General features: G+C 40.8%; 1 protein-coding gene across 1 annotated transcript in view; it reads left to right on the forward strand.

The window, feature by feature from the left end:
• The first annotated feature begins 2,619 nt into the window (after nt 1-2,619).
• St6galnac3 (ST6 N-acetylgalactosaminide alpha-2,6-sialyltransferase 3) overlaps nt 2,620-21,075 on the forward strand; it is a 391,438-nt gene continuing 372,982 nt past the window's right edge. The window contains exon 1 of the mRNA XM_010605156.2: nt 2,620-2,673. Within this exon, the coding sequence (XP_010603458.1) occupies nt 2,638-2,673 (36 nt within the window). The 5' untranslated portion in view covers nt 2,620-2,637. The remainder of the gene's footprint in view (nt 2,674-21,075) is intronic.

Genomic DNA, 21,075 nt, shown 5'->3' on the forward strand with positions numbered 1-21,075 from the left:
AAGGTGGGGGAGTGGAAACAAGAACAAAAGAGCCGAACAAAACAAAAAAAAGAAAAAGTAGAAATGTTAGTCATGGCCTTCTAAGCCTTTTGGATTTCTGAGCCTCAGTACTGTTGCTGTTTGGGGCTGAATAAGTCTGTGTTGAGGTGGGGACGGAATGTCCTACGTGTTGTAGGAACTTAGTGTCATCCCTGGTCTCTGTCCTAGGTGTCAGTAATGACTCCCATTTCTCCAGGATTGATGCTTTGGACATGGCCAGATATCCTTGGGAAGTAAAATTGCCTCTGGTTAAGAATCACTGTTGCATAGATTTGTTTTCTTTTGAGAGCAGTGGAGGGCGATAGTCAGGTTTTATTCAGGGGAGGACATAACCACATTTATACCTTTGGACAGTCGCTATGATTGGTAGCAGTGTGGCGAATCCTTTGGGAGTTGGCAGGATCTGAGGCAGGGACACATTTAAGGAGGTCATTGCTACAGTTCAGGAAAAAAAAAAGGAGAACTGTCTCATCTAAGGAAGTGGCTGTAGTAATGGAGAGAACTCAGACTTGAGGTATAATTAGGAGATGGACTCAGCATGATTTGGTGAGTTATGGACATAAGTGGTGAAGGAGAGAGAGCCATCAAGGCAGGCTCAGATGAAGATGATGGTGTGATTCACTAATGAAGGCAGCATAGACTTTTGTTGGAAGATCAGAGAGGATGGCTAGGATTTTTGCTGTGTTAAATTCAAGGGGCCTTGAGAACCAAGTGGAGATTTTTCTGCATAGCTCAAGCTCTCCTCCAGAAGGTAAGGACACAGCTCTGAAAGAGCCAGCAATCAGATGATTAAACTCGGGTAAGGCTGACAGAGAGGTGCGGGGTGGGCAGAGGTAGGAAATAAGGCAGGTAGACCTAGCAAAAGAGGGAGAGGCTGGCAGTGACACAAAGTTTGGAAGAGCTAGCTCTGTGAAAGGAGCAAACTGAACCTCCATAGTTCAGAGTGCTTCCTTTCCTTCAGTGGATGGATGGAAGTTTCTTATGCTCCCAGATGTGCATGAGGGTCATTCTAAAGTGATTGGGTTCTCTAAGACATAGGAGGGTGTCAGAGGTGTCTTTCCAAAAGTCAGGAACATCATATTACAGCCCAAAGTATAAATAAAAAGCAAAAACAAAAAAGATAGATAAAAGGAAGTAGAAAGATAGGTCTTTCTCAAGTGGGAAGGGAAACTATGGATAGAGCAGGGGGGAGAAAGGGAAAGAGGATGAGAAAAACAATTAAAATGTGTCATATACAGTGTACCAACGCCACACAAAGAATGTAAAAATTATATACTTCTAACATCTACTTACAAAGACATCATATTACTGCAAACATACATTAAAAAAAAAAAAGACTGGTTGTGGAGATATCCACATTCTTCCTGGTGTAACCCAAGAAGTTTTGTATTGTAAAATCTAGACTTGGAGGACAGATTCAGTGCCGCCACAGGACTGATGGTGGGCCAGGCTGCTGAATTATATAGGGGGTTTCTAATGGAGACATATCTCCCAGGCAGAGCTCTCTTGCCACTTTCTTAAAGAAAACTCCTGTTGAATTGATGATTAGTACAACTATGTTTCTGTTTAGTAAAAGGCACTTCTGATGAAAAGGTTATAACAACTTTAATTTACAGATTGTTTTGCTATCACTGAAGGGTTATGGTGTTCTATAACGTTTCTCAGACATCAGTATTGTGCAGTATTGTATCATTTTTTTCATGGGTGGTGTGTGCTGCACCTACCTGTCCTTTGAAGTTATGTACTAATGTATTATTTACAAGAAACTAAGATCCAGTGCATTCTAAATTGTTGTGATTTATCATGAGTGTTTCAGAATTGGGTCCCGTGGCCATATGCTAATTCAACTTGGAGGTAATTCTGTGCTATGTGCTTGAATTTCATGCTTAAAAATTTCAGCAATAGTTTCAATGCTCTATTAATTAAAGCAAGATACTTCATAACTTCTTCTGCATAATATGAAATGCACTCAGTTGTTCATATTTGAATTAAAACCACTAGAAGCCTTACATTTTCTGGTCCGGCAGTCTTTGTTTTTTAAAATTTATGTGTTCTGTCTGTCTCACAGGAATTGGGAAGTTTAAGATTTACAGCCATCCCAACTGGGAGAGTTGAAATTCTTGGTTAAAAGAGAGCTTGCTTATGTACTCAAGTGGAAACATGTGACTGGAAAAAATAACATTTGCATTACATTTGTAGTGGGCTATCTTCTGAACTTAATGCAGTTTTTCTTTCCTACCTAATGACACCATGAAGCTCTGGGGGAACATCTAGACACAACCATAACCCTAACCTACTAGTCTTGTGGTGTGTGTGTGGGAGAAACGATGTTTTATGTAATGCAGATTTTTAGCTATGACTGATTGGACCAGGATTGGGCTTCTCTGCACTAAGTGACTTCACTGAGTTTCTGCACCGGAGACTTTCTCTTGATTATAGCAGATTCCCAGTATGTCTTTCAGATACAGCCATTTTCTTCCATGAAAGTAGAGAAACTGAGAAAACATTTCTGCAGAAGTAGAAGAATGGAGAGAACAGACAAGAAAGAGCGGGAGAGAAGTCCCAGGCATTCTTGGAGCAGTTGAGTCCCCATTTCCAATGAACTCCCAAGACCCAGCTCAGTCAGCCTTTAAGGTGTGCAATAGACTCCTCTATTCTTGTACTAAATTATTTTGGGTGCTTAATGGAGCTCAAATGATTTCCTGCATGTGGAAGCAATAAGTGAGCTGCATTGTCCAGATTTCTATTTTCTGACTAAATGGTGATTTTTGTTTTGTCTACCCTTAAAATAAACTTTTTAATGAATTGAATGATATTTAACCTTTGATGTAACTAGACTTTGGTATAAAATGTTACTGATATTTTCTAAAAGCAGCAACAATAAGTACAAGAAATGCAAAATCTTATACAAATTTAAGAAACTAGATTCTTAAAGCAAAGGAAAATGCCTGTGTGGAAATGTTGGCTGGTTCCATACTTTTAAAAGTGGTATGAGGACAAAGAAAGGAGTAGGAGTTCTCAGTGATGAGAAGAAGGCAGTATATTGAGAGTGAGAACCTGAAAATAAAAGAAATTTAATTGTTAAATGGGAAACTGAATTTATAGGTGGTCACATGGCTAGTTGGCTCTACTGACAATTATTTGCAATTCTCTGTGTTATGGCCTGTGTTAAATGTCCCCCCAAAGCCTCATGCAGTCATAGATGGGACTTTTTTTGGAGGTGGGTGGATCTAGGGTGTGTGGTCCTGGAATTGATTCATGGTACAATGCTAGGCTCAAGGGCATTAGGTTAAGGGTGTGAGTCCTGCCTGCCCTAAGTAGCCTGGAGAAGATAAAAGGAGCAGAAAATCACTGTTAAGGTCTCCTGTTGCTTTTGCTACCTTCTGCCCACCATGGACTGTTTCTCCTCTGCGAAGCTATCCTGCCAATTATGAACTAAAATTTCTACAAACTGTGAGCTAAATAAACCTTTCCTCCCTTAACTTTGGGTGTCAGGTATTTTGTCTCAGCAGTGAGAAAAGGAACGAAGACACTCTGTGTCCAGAAAAAAACAATAATAGTTTCTCCATTTAGAAAGCCAGCATGTGGAAGTAGATAAAAGAATAACTTTTCTCAAAAAGAAGACCCTGAAGAAACGGGCAAGCTATAGTTCTGTAGAGCTACTAAATCAAAAGAATGAGAGGGAAGAGAAAGGAGAAAAAGAAAAAAAAAGCTAAGAAGGAAAGAGCAAAAAAAGAAAGAGTCTGCAGAAAGGAAGAAAATGGATGATACCATTTGGAAATCTAACAGAAAGATATGAAAAAAGTCAGATAGCTGTCCTCAGAACCAGAGTGGCAAACTCCAGCTTACATTTACAAATACTCTCCTGTCCAAGGCATTGGGTGTGTGCAAAATATATTGGCAAATACATTAGTAAAATTTCACTATCCTAAAGCCTCTTAGAGCATCCACTTGGCAAAATAATGTAATCCACTGTAATGCAAAAATAATTAACTGGCTCAGCACTACCTCTAAGTCACATGACCAGATCTCAGAGATAACTGAGCAACACAGAGGGCAACTCCGGAGAACCTTCCACCTGCAGCATGAAGGGTGAGTGACACAGAGACTAAACTGTGCAATTTGAGTTTAACTTGAAGGCAAGACCCTTTACCCAAAGAGCAGAGAAAAACCATGGATGTTTTCAAGGGGATCTTTTAAAGGGGTGTGGATGGAGTGTGTGCATATATATATATACACAGTATACGTATGTATGTGTATTTTTTTTTTTTGGTAGCAGGGATCGAACTCAGGACCTCATATATGTATGATTTGCTTTGAGGCATTAAAGATATTAAACACAAATATTTATTGCAAACTTTCTTTGTGTGTGTGTGTGTGTGTGTAAGGCCTCTGAGAGGTCCTGAGGGGATGCAAAGGTGGGTAAAGCTCTCAGTCTTGTTTTTATTAGGGCTAAGAGTGAAGAGAACCCCAACCTCCAGCCCAGGTCTCATCCTCAGACTTCCGGTCACTCTCAGCAAGCGCTGCCGTGGTAACTGGTGGATCTGCATGGCGAGTTGTCAGAACTGGAAGTGGAGGTTATACTCAGATATAATGGAATAAGAGGGGTGAAGTATGAAGAGTTTGCAACCACAGATGCCTGTTCAGTGAGAAAAGGAACGAAGACACTCTGTGTCCAGAAAAAAACAATAATAGTTTCTCCATTTAGAAAGCCAGCATGTGGAAGTAGATAAAAGAATAACTTTTCTCAAAAAGAAGACCCTGAAGAAACGGGCAAGCTATAGTTCTGTAGAGCTACTAAATCAAAAGAATGAGAGGGAAGAGAAAGGAGAAAAAGAAAAAAAAAGCTAAGAAGGAAAGAGCAAAAAAAGAAAGAGTCTGCAGAAAGGAAGAAAATGGATGATACCATTTGGAAATCTAACAGAAAGATATGAAAAAAGTCAGATAGCTGTCCTCAGAACCAGAGTGGCAAACTCCAGCTTACATTTACAAATACTCTCCTGTCCAAGGCATTGGGTGTGTGCAAAATATATTGGCAAATACATTAGTAAAATTTCACTATCCTAAAGCCTCTTAGAGCATCCACTTGGCAAAATAATGTAATCCACTGTAATGCAAAAATAATTAACTGGCTCAGCACTACCTCTAAGTCACATGACCAGATCTCAGAGATAACTGAGCAACACAGAGGGCAACTCCGGAGAACCTTCCACCTGCAGCATGAAGGGTGAGTGACACAGAGACTAAACTGTGCAATTTGAGTTTAACTTGAAGGCAAGACCCTTTACCCAAAGAGCAGAGAAAAACCATGGATGTTTTCAAGGGGATCTTTTAAAGGGGTGTGGATGGAGTGTGTGCATATATATATATACACAGTATACGTATGTATGTGTATTTTTTTTTTTTGGTAGCAGGGATCGAACTCAGGACCTCATATATGTATGATTTGCTTTGAGGCATTAAAGATATTAAACACAAATATTTATTGCAAACTTTCTTTGTGTGTGTGTGTGTGTGTGTAAGGCCTCTGAGAGGTCCTGAGGGGATGCAAAGGTGGGTAAAGCTCTCAGTCTTGTTTTTATTAGGGCTAAGAGTGAAGAGAACCCCAACCTCCAGCCCAGGTCTCATCCTCAGACTTCCGGTCACTCTCAGCAAGCGCTGCCGTGGTAACTGGTGGATCTGCATGGCGAGTTGTCAGAACTGGAAGTGGAGGTTATACTCAGATATAATGGAATAAGAGGGGTGAAGTATGAAGAGTTTGCAACCACAGATGCCTGTTCTCTTCTGATAAAACTGTGAAGTCTTCGATGTTGAGCTCAATTTCTTTTTCAGTAGAAAGCCTGAGTATAGTCTTAAAAAGAAGACACAGACAAGCCATCTCCATGTGACCTTAGAACACTGCACTTTCTGTGTGCTGATTTATTTGCTGTATATTGATGTAGCCTCTGGGTCCTTGAGGCTAAATATGGAGAACTGAATGTTCTTCCACTCACCATAATTGTAAAGAAATTGCCTGTTAAGGAAGGAAATACTTCCTGAAGCCATCATCCTACAGCTTTATGGGACTGTGAGTATGGTAACATTAACATACAGTTAAACCTTATTGGTTCAGATTAATTTGTGGAAAGTTGCAGAAATGGAGTTTAGAATATTTTGCGTCAATGTTTTCTCATACAAAACATATGAGAGCCAGTTCTATACACATGCTGGACTAGATCCTAGAAGACATCCCAAAGACACAGGACATTCTCAGTCTTGATGTTACAGTGGAGTCACCTGGGACACTTCTGAAAGATCCAGATGTGGGCAACACCCAGATCAGTGAAGGGGGCACGGGTCAGTGATAGCCACACCCAGTTCCAAGAAGATAGCATTCGGCTCGATGAAACCAGAATCTCTGCTGGGTCACTGCTTTCCAGGTGTTTGCAGTGTGCTGCCATCTGTGAGAGAACGAGATCAAAGCTCTGGAAAGCATTAATATCTAAACATCAATTGAAATAAAAAACTCTGGGGATCGGGCTGGGCTTGGTAAATTTCATAGGCTCTTCTGACCATTTTTTTGCATATGGAGAGTTTGGGATCAATGGTAGAGAGCTCACCTTCCAGGTAATTACAGTCAAGGAGGGAAAAAAGTGACTTTTATGTGAAACTTTTTAAATACAAGAAAGTCTGTGCTTCAATGCCAAAACAAATAAAAAAGCAACAAAGATTGATAAGAAAATATAAAGTAGTAAATATTTAATAAATAAATCAAGCAAGATTTAGACGTGGTATGATGGAAGTTGAATTTTTAAAGTATAAGAATTCTTGGAAATACTGCAGTACACATTTTCATCGTGAGGTCTACATGAGAGATGAAATATGATTCTCTTATTTGTCAGCATTACTTCACATTCTAAGTGCAGGAGTCGGAATTGAGAATGAGGGGCTCGGAGTGGTCTATAAGCAAGTCTGGTCTGCCTGCAGAGGGGAGCCAGGTACAAATGACTGGAAGGCAGAAGATTGTAATGGCAGAGTCTTTTTCATTCAACCCTAGAGGTGAGGTGGTGTGGGGTGAGCGTGGGAAGACTTGGGCCTGGGTCTCCAGGAGCAGCGTTTCCGAATGTGCATGGCCCTGGGTGTTCCCTGTTGAGAGCTGTGTATCCTAACGCTGACATCAGGCAATCCCAGGCTTTTTCGCTGGGATGTGGGGAGATTTGGTAGGACTCTTGGATTTGGTAGGGGCCTTTCTCATGTTCCGTTTTACTCCCATAACCCTCTCTTAGCCCTTTGGTAACAACTGTTACTGGTAGTCTCTTAAGAAAATGGAGTGAAAGATGTTACAGGATATTTCTTTGGCTTCCCATAGCATTTCATCTGAGTCCTAGTAGCCTCAGATTACTATATAATGACACCACTTTCCCAAATAGAGTCCTTCTACAGACTTAGATGACCTGCCACATGTAAATATGTACGTGACGGTCTGGGACAGTGAGCCCTCAGCAAAGGTTAGCAGTTCAACAACTCCCTCTTCCTCCCCTGCTGCTGTCCCCATCATCATCATCATCTTCCTGGACTATGGCAGGGCCCATGAAGGCAGAGAAGATCTCTTCCTTATCTTTCTTTTCCCAGCCCCCTGGCACAGGGCTTGTCCCAGGGTCAGCACTCTTTGTCATGTGGCCAGTGAAGGACTGCCCAGCTTAAAGCCTGTTTAGCCCCCAAGGTGTGTATGAACTTATGATTTTTCAATGTCTTCCATCAGTGTTTCAATGCTATTTCATCAGAGTAGAGAGATCAGTTTCTTCTGAATGCCCTGCCCTGTTGACATTGTAGAGAACAGCTGCTTTAGAAGAAAAGGCTGTTGTTCCTGCAGGTGTTGACAGCTTCCATTTTGCCTTCTTGGTTGGGCGCTGTATTTTTTGTGAGGAAGAAGCTTGGTTGCGGACTTGATTGGCTTGAAAAACACCCAGGAGATTAGTAAACACTCTTCTGGCTGTCTCTGGCTGGGAGGGTAACCTTAGGGACTGTCTTCCCTGTCTTTTCTGCCTTTTCCTTGCTCTCTCTGCATTTGGGCAGCCAGGGGTTGAACAACTTTCCTCTGCCACACCCTTCTAACCGTAGTGTTTCTTGGAGCCAGGCAGCCACTGACTGAAAACTCTGAAAATGGACCAAAATAAACCTCTTCTCCTTCCAGTCCATTTTTGTTTCAACAGTGGAAGAGATGACTAATATACCTTCCCATCTATCTCACTGCCTGCTCAGGGTTCCCCAAAGCACAGGTTATTCCCTGGCTTATTGTGCTCCCCAGAAGATCAACCTCGGGGCTAAAGGAGCAGTGGAAATGACAGAGGAGAGGAGGACAGGGAGAGGTCCTAGTGATGTGCCGGATGGACAACGGAGCCCCCTTCAAAAAGAACATCTCGTTTTGTCCCATCAGGCAACCTCAGAGGGGAAGTTAGTGTGCATTTATGAATGGGCCCCTTGCTGCAGCTTTTATATTATGAAGGAGGTGGGAAATCTACAATGGCATTGAGAAATAATGAAAGTGCATAGACTTTTTTTTCCCCCAAAGAAACCCAAAGCATTTCCACAGCTATATTATCCAATGCTGCTGAGTTTATGCTTCAAAGAATTGAGAATGAATACCTGGCAGTAAGTACTAAATCTGTGTGTAGTGAGTGACAGATTAAGCGCTAGGGACGTTAAAGGAGATTAGACCATGGATTCCCCCAACAGTGAATGTCAGTGTTATTTTCCATCTTAGAATTGAATGAAATTGCTTTTATGTTTCTCACCATAGCTAGCACCATTATATCCTTCCAAATTGGTTCTTACATTATTTCCTCTCTTTCGAACATCATTCATTTATTCAAGTAGTATTTCTCGAGCTCTTTCATGTGAGGCTCGGTGTGAGCTACGGAGGATATAACAAAATGCAAAACATGGTCTTTAGAACCTAGAGGTGTGCATTTCAAGAAGCAGAAAAATGAGACCACAGAAGAATTCTCTGAGGCCTTATGTGATGAACTTCTATCAGGCCTTGGTGAAAGGACCCTTTGAAGTGCAGCGAGCAGCACAGAAAATATTGCTGCCTTTCAGGATCAGCGCAATTGGGCCTCTTCCATTGTCAGCCTGAGGCATCTGGGGCTGGTGGCGTTTAATTCTCTAGGTTGTGAGAGGTGGCAGGGTGTTGTGGTAGAGGTGGTGGAAGGGGTGTAGCAGGGAGAGTTATTTTTGGATTTGAATCCTGACCCTGCTGCTTCCTAGTCCTAGGGTGTTAGGCAGGTGACTTAACATTTCTGAGCAAGACTAAACCCATTTATCCCTCTCAGAGGTCCCAACGGCTCAGTAGGTGGTTTCTGTTACTTACAATCATCAACAACAGTGAAGGTATTTCTTTTAGGCCATTACGCTCACATTTAAATGGTGACTTTCAGCAAAACAACTTCATTCACCTCACTGGGTCAAGCTTTCTTTATATTATACATTTCTCCCAAGCTGGGGGCTGCACTGCCTCAGTGTCTCCCTTCTGCGCCTGCCTCTATGTGGAATAGTACCGTTTGAGGAAACATACAAAGGGTGGTCTCCCTTTGATGCTAAAGAAGGGATGTGAAATTTATCTTTCCTCTCCTGTTGATTTCCCACACTCGTATTCATTATGGCCATTAAATTGTCACCTTACATGCTCCCCAGTGTGCCTAACACGTTGGTGAGCCTGCTCTGGGAAGGGGCAGCTCCCTCCTCACACTGGAACAGAGCAGGCAAGCTCCGAGCACTTACCTGCATTAATCCTCTCTGCTGCTCCAGCCACGAGTGTCACTCCTCCCGGGGCCCAAAGAGATGGCTTGCCAGTATGCTTGTCACCCTTTCTGCCACTGGGAGCTGGGATCCCAGAACTCCCTTATTGCAGCTCAGGGGCTGCCAGGGTCCTTTCTCTGGGTCCATCTTCCCGAGGGCTGCACTAGGCCCAAGGGGTACAGGCACCTTTGGGGATGGTGGTGCTACAGCTTGCAGACTATCCTGACATTCATGAAGACAAAGCTTCTGTTTGCAAGTTGCTTTGCCACAAAAGCTCGGTGGTTAAGAAGCACACATTTGGTTGGAGGATTGGAGCCTTTGGATGGATTGGGGGTTAGCTGGTCAACAGCATTCTCAAAGCAGAACAGCGACTTCAGCCATGCGCTGTCTCCGCGTTCCGAGTCTGACTCTAAGCGTGAAGTTCCTGTGTGGGTCTGGAGAGGCAGGACGGCTTGTCACACCTGTGCTCCGAAGATTGCATTTGGTTGGGATCTGTGTGCCTCTGTTCTACAGAGCAGGGTTCTCTCTCCATTATGACAGTGGTGCTTCTAAAGGAATTATTGATTTGTTTTTTAAAATATCTGCCTCTACCATTTCTAGTGATACTGTATAAGAAGCAATAAACATATAAATATTTTTTACATTAAACAGATACTCTTTTATTGGCTTTATCTGAATTCTATGGATACTTTTTTTCACATTTTCTTCTGGAATCCATTAGTGCTGATAAGGAATTTATGATCTCTCTCTCTCTCTCTCTCTCTCTCTCTCTCTCTGTTCTCCCCCCTTTTTTCCTCAGTTTTGAGTTTATTTTGTCTCTAGATAGTAATCTACTATCTACTATGCTTCATCTTTACAGATAAAGTTCTCTTTTGTCATTTTCATCTCGAAGTTTTGTGTTTAGTGGTTCTTTTAGTTTACTGGCTGGAGCCTCCCCTGGCCTTTTATTGTTTGGGCTCGTTCTCAAAGGTTTCTTAGAGTGTGCAGTGTGTCCCTCTGACTTTTAGTTGTAAATTGCTGGGTCGCTTTGCCTCGAGAGTGGGTTTGCAATATTGTGCCAGCTCTAATGGCTGCTCTTGCCTCTCATTCCCGTGTGCTTGGACTACCAGTCAGCGTTCCTGTTGCTGAGACACCATACCCAACATTCACATCTTAAAGGAGGAAAGGTTTTATTTAGCTCTTGGTTCCAGTCCATGCTCTCCTGGTTCCAAGGCAGGAACCTCATGGCGAAAGGTGTGATGTATCCAAGCTGCTTAGTTCAAGGAGGCTAGGAGTACAGCATGGAACAGTGGGAGAGAAGGGCGAGGGATCTAATATAGTAGCCAAGGTCACGCTTCTGTGACCCATGCAGACACACCCAGGAGTGCATTTTACTAATCTGCTCGGCATTTCTTAATCCAGTGAAGTTGACAAATCAGGATTAAGAGTCACAGAGTGCGTCTGAAAACCACTGAGCTTGTGCTGTGATGAAAGGGCTGCCTGTCTCTTTGCACAGTGGCTCAGAAGGATTCCCAGGCTCTGGCATTTACACCGGAGCATCTCATATGGTTGTACAGATTGCATCCTACTCAAGCATGCCAATCTGTGGGGCCAGTAGAGGCTGAGAGCCAGCGGCCCTTTCCCGGCCAAGCCTGGCATCCATATGGGGCTGCCTCTCTGCAGGGGGCTCTGTCTGTAGCCCACAAAAGTGTCCTCTGGGTCAACAGCTGTCTGGCCTTAGCTCAGTGTTCTCAGGGGAGGAGGACGAGGAAGAGGTGGTTGGTGGTATTTCTTAGGGCCAGCCAAGATCGGCTTCTCACCTGGAATCTTGAAGCTTCCCAAGATGAAGTCCTGAGTGATAAACAAAGGAACACAGGAGTAGAGAGCCACTTGGCATTCGCCAGCATTTTAGGGGTTCCAGATGATTTATCAGGTTCCATCAGTTATTCGTGGCTTTGCAGAGGACTTGGAATTGCAGCTGCTGCTCCAGTTCAGCGTGGTTCTCCCCTCACTGCTGAAGCAGAGCCCTCTCTTCCTGGAGAACTACTGGGGCTTTCTTTCGTTTTCCAGGCAGAACTGCTTACCCCTCAAGTTATATTCACACAACTCTAGGACCATAACTGTGTCCCCAGGGGGCTCTGTCTGGTGTGGTCCCATTTTCCTGCCTGTTTTGTCAGTAGATGCCCAGAGCCTTGCTTGAGACTCCGTTTGTTCCAAGTCCACAATGGCTTCGCTTGACAGCCTTCTTGGCCTCACTATAGTAGTATCTGAGATTTGCAGAAACCTTAGGTTTTTTTAGGGGGGTGGATTTCTCTTCCCTCAAATGAGCTGCAGATACTCTTTGTCTGACTAATATGTGAATGTGATAATCCGTTTCCATTTGGTCACTTTCCTGACGTTGCCCTTCATTCTGGAACCTGTGGCTTGGTTCTTCTCTATGCTGAACTGAATTTGATACCTATTTGCCCAGATATCTGTGTTAACATAGTTCGAGTTTTTATGTATTCATTCTTAGGGTTAGCTGGTGCAGCTACCATAACAGAAATACCACAGACTAGGTGGCTGCAATGGCAGAAATTTATTTCTCACAGTTCTATAGTATGTGAATTAAAAATTAAGATATGGGCAGGTTGGCCTCTCTCTCTGACTTGCCAAGAGCCGCCTTCTCCTTGTGTCCCCATGAGATCTCTTCTCTGTACGTATGTATCCCTGATGTATCTTTTTCTTATTACGCCATGGCCCAATTGGTTGGAGACCCAGGTTTAGAACTTGCTTATTCCTATTTAGTTAAAGGCTCTGATCACATTGAGGATTGCGTTTCAATGCATGAGTTTGGGGGAGAGAGGCACAATTTAGTATATAACAACCCCCCTGTGCTACACTTCCACATTCAAACATGTCCAGTAGGAATTAAAACAACAGCAGTATTTCTGGCAGGCCATTTGGGCTCATGCAACCATGGTGAAGACTTTATTTCTACCCCCCGACAAACACTCCATTTAGCAATAATTACATTTTGGACCTTGCCCCTCAGACAACTTCCTAATTATTATATCCAGAAACCCAAGCTTCATTTTTGGAAACTGCTCCCCTATGTTAAATATAGCGAAATGCTTCCAGACAATCTCATTTTGTTACAATTAAATCGGTGTGTTCTGGACTGCACTTGTCCCTTAAGGAGTCTTCTCAAAGGGCTTGGCAGGCCGGTGCCCCGAGCCCATGCTTGCAGTAATCACGTTGATTTTTAATCAAGAGCTTTCTTTTGGCAGCTGTGATAAAAGCTCTTTCTTTGATCATTTGAAAAATATTTCCTGATGGCTTAGATTTTAGAGTCTTGGATATTGGCTCATAGAGAGGAGTCTGAGGCTTCAGTTTTTCAGAAAAATGTACCCAACTTCTGTGTTGTATTAATGAGCAGTTTTGCTAATGATGAGCTTTCTCGAGCAACCCCAAACCTCTAAATGCTTAGGCAGAGTCTGGACTTGTTTCCACTTCTGCCATACAGTGCCGAAGAAATCCAACACATGACTTTTAAAAAAATTTTGCTTGAGAAGAAAGAGTTTTTCAACATTTTTGAAATGCAGGTGCATAATTTAAAAATGCAAGTTTTGGGAGAGATTCATCATTGTCTTAGTTATTTTCTTGTTGCAGAGACAAAATACCCAGTATCCACAAGTAAAGGAGGAGAGGTTTATTTTGGCTTATTGTAGAGGTTTCCGTCCATAGTCTACTGTCTTCAAGGCAGGGTGCCATGGCAGAGGGACGTGGCAGTCAGGAAATAGAATGTGGCATTAAGGGAGGAAGAGGGCTCTATCTATCTATCTATCTATCTATCTATCTATCTATCTATCCCTTTATCTCCAGGCCACACCCACAGTGACCTACCTCTTACTAACACGTTTCACCTCCCAACATCACACCCAGCTATAAACCTGTCAGTTAACTAATCCATTACCATGGACCCATGATCCCGCATCTATGGGTCAGTCACTTTCCCAAAGGCCCACCTATGAGTACATAAGGCTTTGGGGTGACATCTAGATATGACCCATAACAATTATGAGGTATTTTAGGGATCTTATAAGAAGTTCAGCAGACTAGTGAAATAAGGACAAATTTATTTATCTATTTATGCTATTTTGATAGTTACCTACTCACTGGATAGTATTTGCAGGCACCACTGTCAGGTCTAAAGTACAGGAAGGGAGAAAGAAAACAGCTGAGATTTATGTAGTAAAGTCTTAATCATTCAGTGCTGGAAATATGTGTAGATAATTAAATTCATTGCAAATGCTCTGAAATGAATAACTGAATAAATACATGTATACCTTCTTAAATTCATACCTCCCTACTTTCTAAATAACTCATATTAGTGTCAGCTTCAAAGACAATGCCATGTTCCTTTTCCTCCTGGGTATGTAGCTGGAACTGGGTGGGAGCATGTGGTTGGATTCTGGCCTGTGAGGTGTGGTAGGGATGACATAGCATTTCTGAACCTGAATATCTTACTACATGATCATCTCCATTTTCTCTTTGCCCTTATTCTCCCCTGGAGGTAGTAGAAAAGCTAGGGGATGGTAGAACTGTAAGATAGAAAGCTGCTGAGTCCCTGAACATTGTTTGGGACAGAAGTCCCCATCTCCCCTGCATGAGACAGGGATGTAATGTGGTCAAGAAACAAATCATTGCTATACTGTAAGCCACCAACATTTGGTTTGAGGGTTGTCAGTTACAAAGTATATGTTAATTATAAAATGTCTCATTTTGAGCTAGTTTTCCAGTATCATTATTCTGTAAGATATTTGACCCCAAAGGAAGCTAATACTACAATCACAGATACCTATGCCTGTTTCTGTCTATTATTATTATTATTATTATTATTATTATTATTATTATTTAGTAATGGGGCTCGAACTCAGGACCTTGCACTTGTGAGACAGGCGGCGGAAGCTGAGCTAAATCCTTGGCCTTTGTTTCTGTCTTTTAAAAACACATTTCTTTTGCTGTGTGTATTTCTAGTAGAATTGCAAGGATGTGCTTTATTCTAGGCCAATTGAGCATTTGTCATAAACATATTAAAACAACCACCACCATCATCCACACTTTTTTTAGAAAGCTAAATAGTGCCAAGTGTCTATTCTGTTTGGGAAACTTGAAATCTGTTTTGGTCACTAACTTGTTTTAAGTCCTGACTTAGATTCTAATAAGGTCTCCCTGATTCTCGGGATATTTTTAGAGAAAAATATTAAGTATAATAAGAGGAACTCATAGAAAAAGTAATGACCAAAATTTTGAGTTTCTCTGACTTTGTGTTTTCTTCTTCTTAGAGAGGTTTTCAATGTTATAATCTCGATTCCTCAAGAACAGCAAAGCCTTGTATGGCAGCCACTAGTCAGTCACATGTGGCATTTAAATTTCAATTCATTAAAATGAAATATAATGAGAGTTTATTTTCTCAGTCACACGAGCCACATTGGAAATGTACCAGTAGTCTTGTGTGGCTAGTAGCTACTATCAAGGACAGTGTAGGTAGTGAACATTTCTCTTATTCTAGAAACTTTATCAGATGGCACTGATGCAGAGTTAACTTTGAAATTTTCATCTTATCATGACACAAGCAAATCTCCAGGATTTCTCACATCTCATATATTCAAGAGCATGAGATGTTTTTAAGATGGTTGCAGTGTAAGTTCTGGAGAAGGTTCTGGAAGGTTGATTTCTGAATAATTTTAAAAGGATGCTATGATAATTAGAATCTACCAAAGATTCAGTATGATTAAGTTATGATAAGTTCACTTCCTTTCCTTCAGTGACTAGCATAACAATCTAAACTTCAATGAAAAAGAATTTTTTATCAATTCTTCATTGCCGAGTCCCTAATATTTGCAGTTTTAGCACGTATCAGAGACTCAATAAATACCTTTGAAATGATTGTCAGAGTAATAAAGTTGATGTAGATAGTTTCAGTTTTATCAAATTACAAGGGAGATATGGTCATGGTATCCTCATGGAGATGTTTTCGGTGTAGTATGGCAGTTGGGTGAGTTGATAATTATCTAGCCAACCATGAGAAGGAGCTAATGAAGAAAACATGAGACTTCGAATCAAATATAGACCTAACTACAGTTCTTGGCTTTTACTTAACCTGTGTGTTCTCAGGCAGTCATTTTGCCTTGCTGAATCCCCGTCTTCTCATTTCCAAATGGGACATAATAATATCTAACACATAGGGTTCTTATATCAAATATGGTGCTATGAGAGACAAATGTGGACACATCTTGAAAGGAAGGATCTAGTAGAAGTTTGTGGTGTGGTTCTCCACTCCAAGCTAGCCAGATTTCACATCTGTGCAATACTGTTATGCAAATTGAAATGATGGGCAAGCCAAGCCGGAGGAAAAATGAGGATTCAGAGGGACCTTGGGTAACTGACAAAGATAGGCTGTATCCAATCCTTTAATGGTTCAGAAAATGAAATATAATTTTGTTTGATTCAAAAAGAAATTGTGACAGTAAGGAACAGAGGATACATAGCCTAACCTTAGTATGCAATATACTTGGGCACTTAAAAAAATAGTGTCATTCACCCTGTGATTTGACTACCAGATGTTCAGTGTCAGCAATGGGAGTAAGGTATCTAGCTTGCCCATTGGAATCCTGGGATGTTAAAGATGCTGATGGCTAGGTCACTGGCAGATTCTCACTTAGTTGGTACAGGATAGTTAATTTTTGCCTTTTTTTGGAACTGCAATTTCTAATTCCTCCTCCCACCAAGGTTTGAAAACTAGTAGTCTAGGCTAAGGCAGGACCTGTTATTTCTATGCATTTTATGTTTACAGAGTCTATAAATGTTGCTTGCTTGAAAAAAAAATGCATGCTGTGTGATGTTCTGAAAGCTTGGAGCACCTTCAGGAGCGCTGCCAGGGACTGAGTGGTCTAGTGGTTATAATATTTGAAGGGAAAGGTTAAAGAAAACAAAAAAATAATATTAATCTTGGACAACAGTAGAAAGAGCTATAGTCTTGAACGTTGCTGGCTTTGTCCGACTTGGGAATCCAGATTCTGTTCTTTCCCCTGGCATTCCAGAACAGAGAAAGGGATCTTCTGAGTGAAAGTTTCAGGAAGTGAATGTAGGGAACTATATACTGACAATAGTGCTTTTTGGTGATGGCCAGGCAGTGAACATTTATAGAAAGCTCACAAATTTTGCTAAGAATTTCAGGGGACTTCAACATTTATTAATGGGTTAGTGTTTTGTCACCAGAAAGTTTCTTTTTGTCCCTGACCCCATCTCTTACTCTCATTTTTCCTGCCCTGCCTTGGCCTCTGTAGTCTCATTTGAGCCCCCAGCACTATTTCAAATTTATTTTGCAGTTGCTCAGTTGCCTCAAGGCTTTTGCAGTGCTGTTCCTCCTGCTTTAAAACACCCTTCCTTTAGTTGTCTACCCGCTGTCTCTCACCTCCTGCCCAGTTTTGCTCACATTACAACCTCTCCCTCATCTCCTTGTTTGACCGTTCTTTTCCAGGTCTCTGTCACCACCTATTTAATCTCCACATGGGCCAAAATTTTTGTCTGATGTGTTCACTGATGCACCCAGAAGAGTGCTGGGCTTTCCAAAGTGCTCACATAGTATTGGTTCTAAAAAATCTTAGGTATCTTCTAATTTTATGGAATATCACCATCAGTATTAGTTAGGGTTTTCTAGAGGAACAGAATGAACAGATAATAGAAAATAGGTGTACTGGTATGCAAGGGGATTTATTAGGAACGCATATGGGAGAGTCCACAATGGATGAGCTGGATGAGCCAGTAGCTGCTTATTTCAAGATGGAAAAACAAGAGGGATCAAGGATGCAGCACCAGTCCAAACTTGAAGATCTGGAAGTTCGCTCTAGAGTCACCCGAGACAATCTGTGTTGGAAGGTTGAAGAAATTGGGTACCCATGTTCAAAGGCAATGGTGAGGACTAGGAGCTCTTCCAAAACTGGGACACTTCTTTGTTTCCCGTTTTATTCTGTCCAGGGTATAGCCTATTGGTTGGTGATACCCAAATTTGGGTGGGTCTTCCCCCCTCAGTTTACTGGCCTGCATGTTAAAAAGATCCGTTGTGCTTCCAATAAGCTGTTAGATATTTTAATTCATTCCTCTAACATACCATGAATAAAGATCATACCATTTGTAGCATAAATCCTTGTTCTTTCCTGGATAAACTCACTGTGAAGGTTGGCACCTAATCTGCCTCTTTGAAGGATGAATTTAATAATATATCAGTAGAGTGTCCACTTTCAAGCATTGCTCCTTTCTGCATTTCTTTCTCTCACACCAAGCAGGAGCAGCATCTTCTAAAGACAAAACTTCCCTTACTGTTAGCAGCTTTCAGGCAGCTATCGAGTGAACTCCAATTTAGGGAAGAAATTCACAACTTACTGCAACGTAATTTGTTTCTTCTGAGGCACTTTGGGTACAGTAAAGGTCAATAATATGTAGGAAAGCTAGATTTAATTTCTTTGATGTGTAAAAATTAGTGCTTTGTCATCAATAACAGTTACAAGAGGACAAATCACTGGCACGTTAAGTTGTTCCTGCTACACAGATCGCAAATCTTGTTAGGAAAAAAATTATCAGCATCATCTTTTGTTATTTTAGAAATGCCACCTCGGATAAACAGTCACCTCTGGGCATATATTAAAATCCTCGAATTGTACTATAATAAATGTAGCCTTTAAAGATAACACCTCATTTTAATTTCATACCTGATTAAATCCATCAATTCAAAGGTCTTTTAAGATATAAATTCTGAAATCATACTAGTGCCCTTTAACTCTCTATAGAAAAAAATGTAAACCTCTTCCTACTTCTTTAATAACAATCCTTTATTGACAAAAATTTTAAGAAATCCTCAGGTACTTTGTTTTGTGTTCTTGTGTATTTTTCTCAGGGAGAAGAGGAAATTAAATTGTGATCCCAAATCCCTTTCATTTTTAGAAGTAGATTTTTTTTTCTTTTAATCATAGTCCAGAAGGAGGTTGGAAGGCTTTGTGAATCAAATATTTATCTCTAACATGATGAGAAAGTCTGAGTTATTGTTCTGTTTCCAGCAGCATCTTTATTCCTGCATCTAGTAGAACTTCTGAATTTTTCAATCCTAACCTAAGTAGTACTCCTCTTCTCCATCTGGGGTGAGCGACTGCTGCTCAGCTCCCTGCAGACTTCACTTTGCAAATATGAATTTAAAGTCAGCTCCTAAGTTTGGGACTGGATACGGTTCTGACCTCACCCAGAAGGCCACCTTCCAACAGAACAGCCCTGCATCCTTTCCGGAAGGACTCAGCCTCCTGCCTGGATCAGAGACACAGCAGGGTGGAGTAGCTGTACTTCTATTCTAATCAAAATCTTCTGCTGACATGCATTCAGTCTATCTTTATATTGAGTACCTTCTGCATGTCTTGGGGCTGGAGATAGAGTGGTAAGGAAAACAATGTTTTTGATAAAACATTTCACTTAAAGAAGTAATGTAGCATGTGTATTACCATTTTTAGTAAAGAAAAGCTGTTTCCCATATCTGCAGAAAATTATATATGCATTAATATATATTCATATTCATATGATCCAGTAATGTATCATTTTTCTGCCTTCCTGTTTTGCCCCCTATTTCCTTCCCTCCTTTTTTCTTCAGTCTTTTCTTCCACTGCTAGATCTATCTATTCCTGCATCTTGATTCTTATTTCTGAATAATGTGTTGCAGATGTATGAATTAAGAGCAAAAGCTTTGGAATCAGACACTTTTTCCCACTAAGTTTATTGATACATTTAAAGCAAACGATACAGTTACATTCATCATTGGGATCTTGTACCTTTATATGATTTGTCGTGGTTCTTATTTTTCCCCATACACTTGCCCTTCCTTTGCCCACTACGTCCTCCCCTATTTGCAAAGACTTTGTTTCCATTTTTTCCTTTTTCTCACATTTTTTCTTTTCCCTTATTTCCTTTCCCTTCCTCTTACAACGTCCCCTTTAGCCATTTTCTTTCTATTTCACACCATCAATTATACCATTTGAACCTTATTTACACTTTTAATTTTTCCCACTATAGAAACTATTTGGTATTTACTCAAGTGTGTCCTATTTATTTCACTTAAGAGTATAGCTTCAATGAGTATAGCTTCCATTTAGCTATACATGTCTCTGGTTTCTCATTCTTTTTTTTTTTTTTTTTTTTTTTTTTTTTTTTTTTTTTTTTTTTTTTTTTTTTTTTTTTTTTCCCCTTACCTCTGCCCTCCCTTCTCCCCCTCCTCCCCTCCCCATCTACAAACACTTTATTTTCATCTTTTCATTCTCTCACATTTTTTTCTTTTCCCTTTTTGTTCTTCCCCTACGTATCACACCTTCCCTACACCTTTAGCTCCTTTCTTCAAATTTGGTTTCTCATTCTTAATGAGTGAGTAGTACTCCATTTTAAGAAAAACCACATCTTCTTTATCCAGTCTCCACTTGATGGGCATTTGGGTTGTTTCCAAGTTTTAGCCATTACAAACTGTGCTGCTGTAAACATGGGTGCATATATATCACTGTGTTTTGATTCTTTTAATTCTTTTGGAAAGATACCCAGCAGAGGAATAACTGGGTCAAATGGAACCTCTAATCGTAGTTATTTGAGATATCTCCATAATAATTTGTAATCAGGCATTTGAATCATCATTTGGAATCAGACGTTTGAATCTTTGTCACTACAAAATAATGCTGATTTGTTATTACAGCCATTATCATTTATATTATTTTTATCATAGATATCCATTACTTCTGCCTCCTATGTTTATTAGTCATTGTGTGAGGCACCCAATGATTTGTATATATTTTACACTTAAACTCTAACAACAATCATGTGATTTTGTAATATTATTATCCTCATTTTTGGCTAAGAAACTGTGCCTTGAGATTTTATGTAAAATATCACCCAAGGTCATATAGTGAAGTAAATAGAGAAACTGAGACTCCCTGTGTGCTTTGAATATTCTGAGATTTGCCTTGTTCAGTGGAAGTACTAATCCTTGCCAAGGGATTTGGTTGGGATGACTCAATGAAATGAAATATTTTGCATTTGCAGCTTGGTTCCTGGCACATAGCCACATTCACACATAGTATATGGCAGATTCTGCTTTGCTTCATCTGAAAGCTTTAAATTGGGATACTGCTTCCTTTCTTCTATTTCAGCTGTTTCCTACACCCTCACTTAAGTAGAAATTTATTCTTTTCATTATGAGAGCTGGAATATTGAGGA

This window comes from Fukomys damarensis, unplaced genomic scaffold (assembly GCF_012274545.1).
Source record: "Fukomys damarensis isolate Sample0158 unplaced genomic scaffold, DMR_v1.0_HiC HiC_scaffold_33, whole genome shotgun sequence".
Classification (NCBI taxonomy): domain Eukaryota; kingdom Metazoa; phylum Chordata; class Mammalia; order Rodentia; family Bathyergidae; genus Fukomys; species Fukomys damarensis.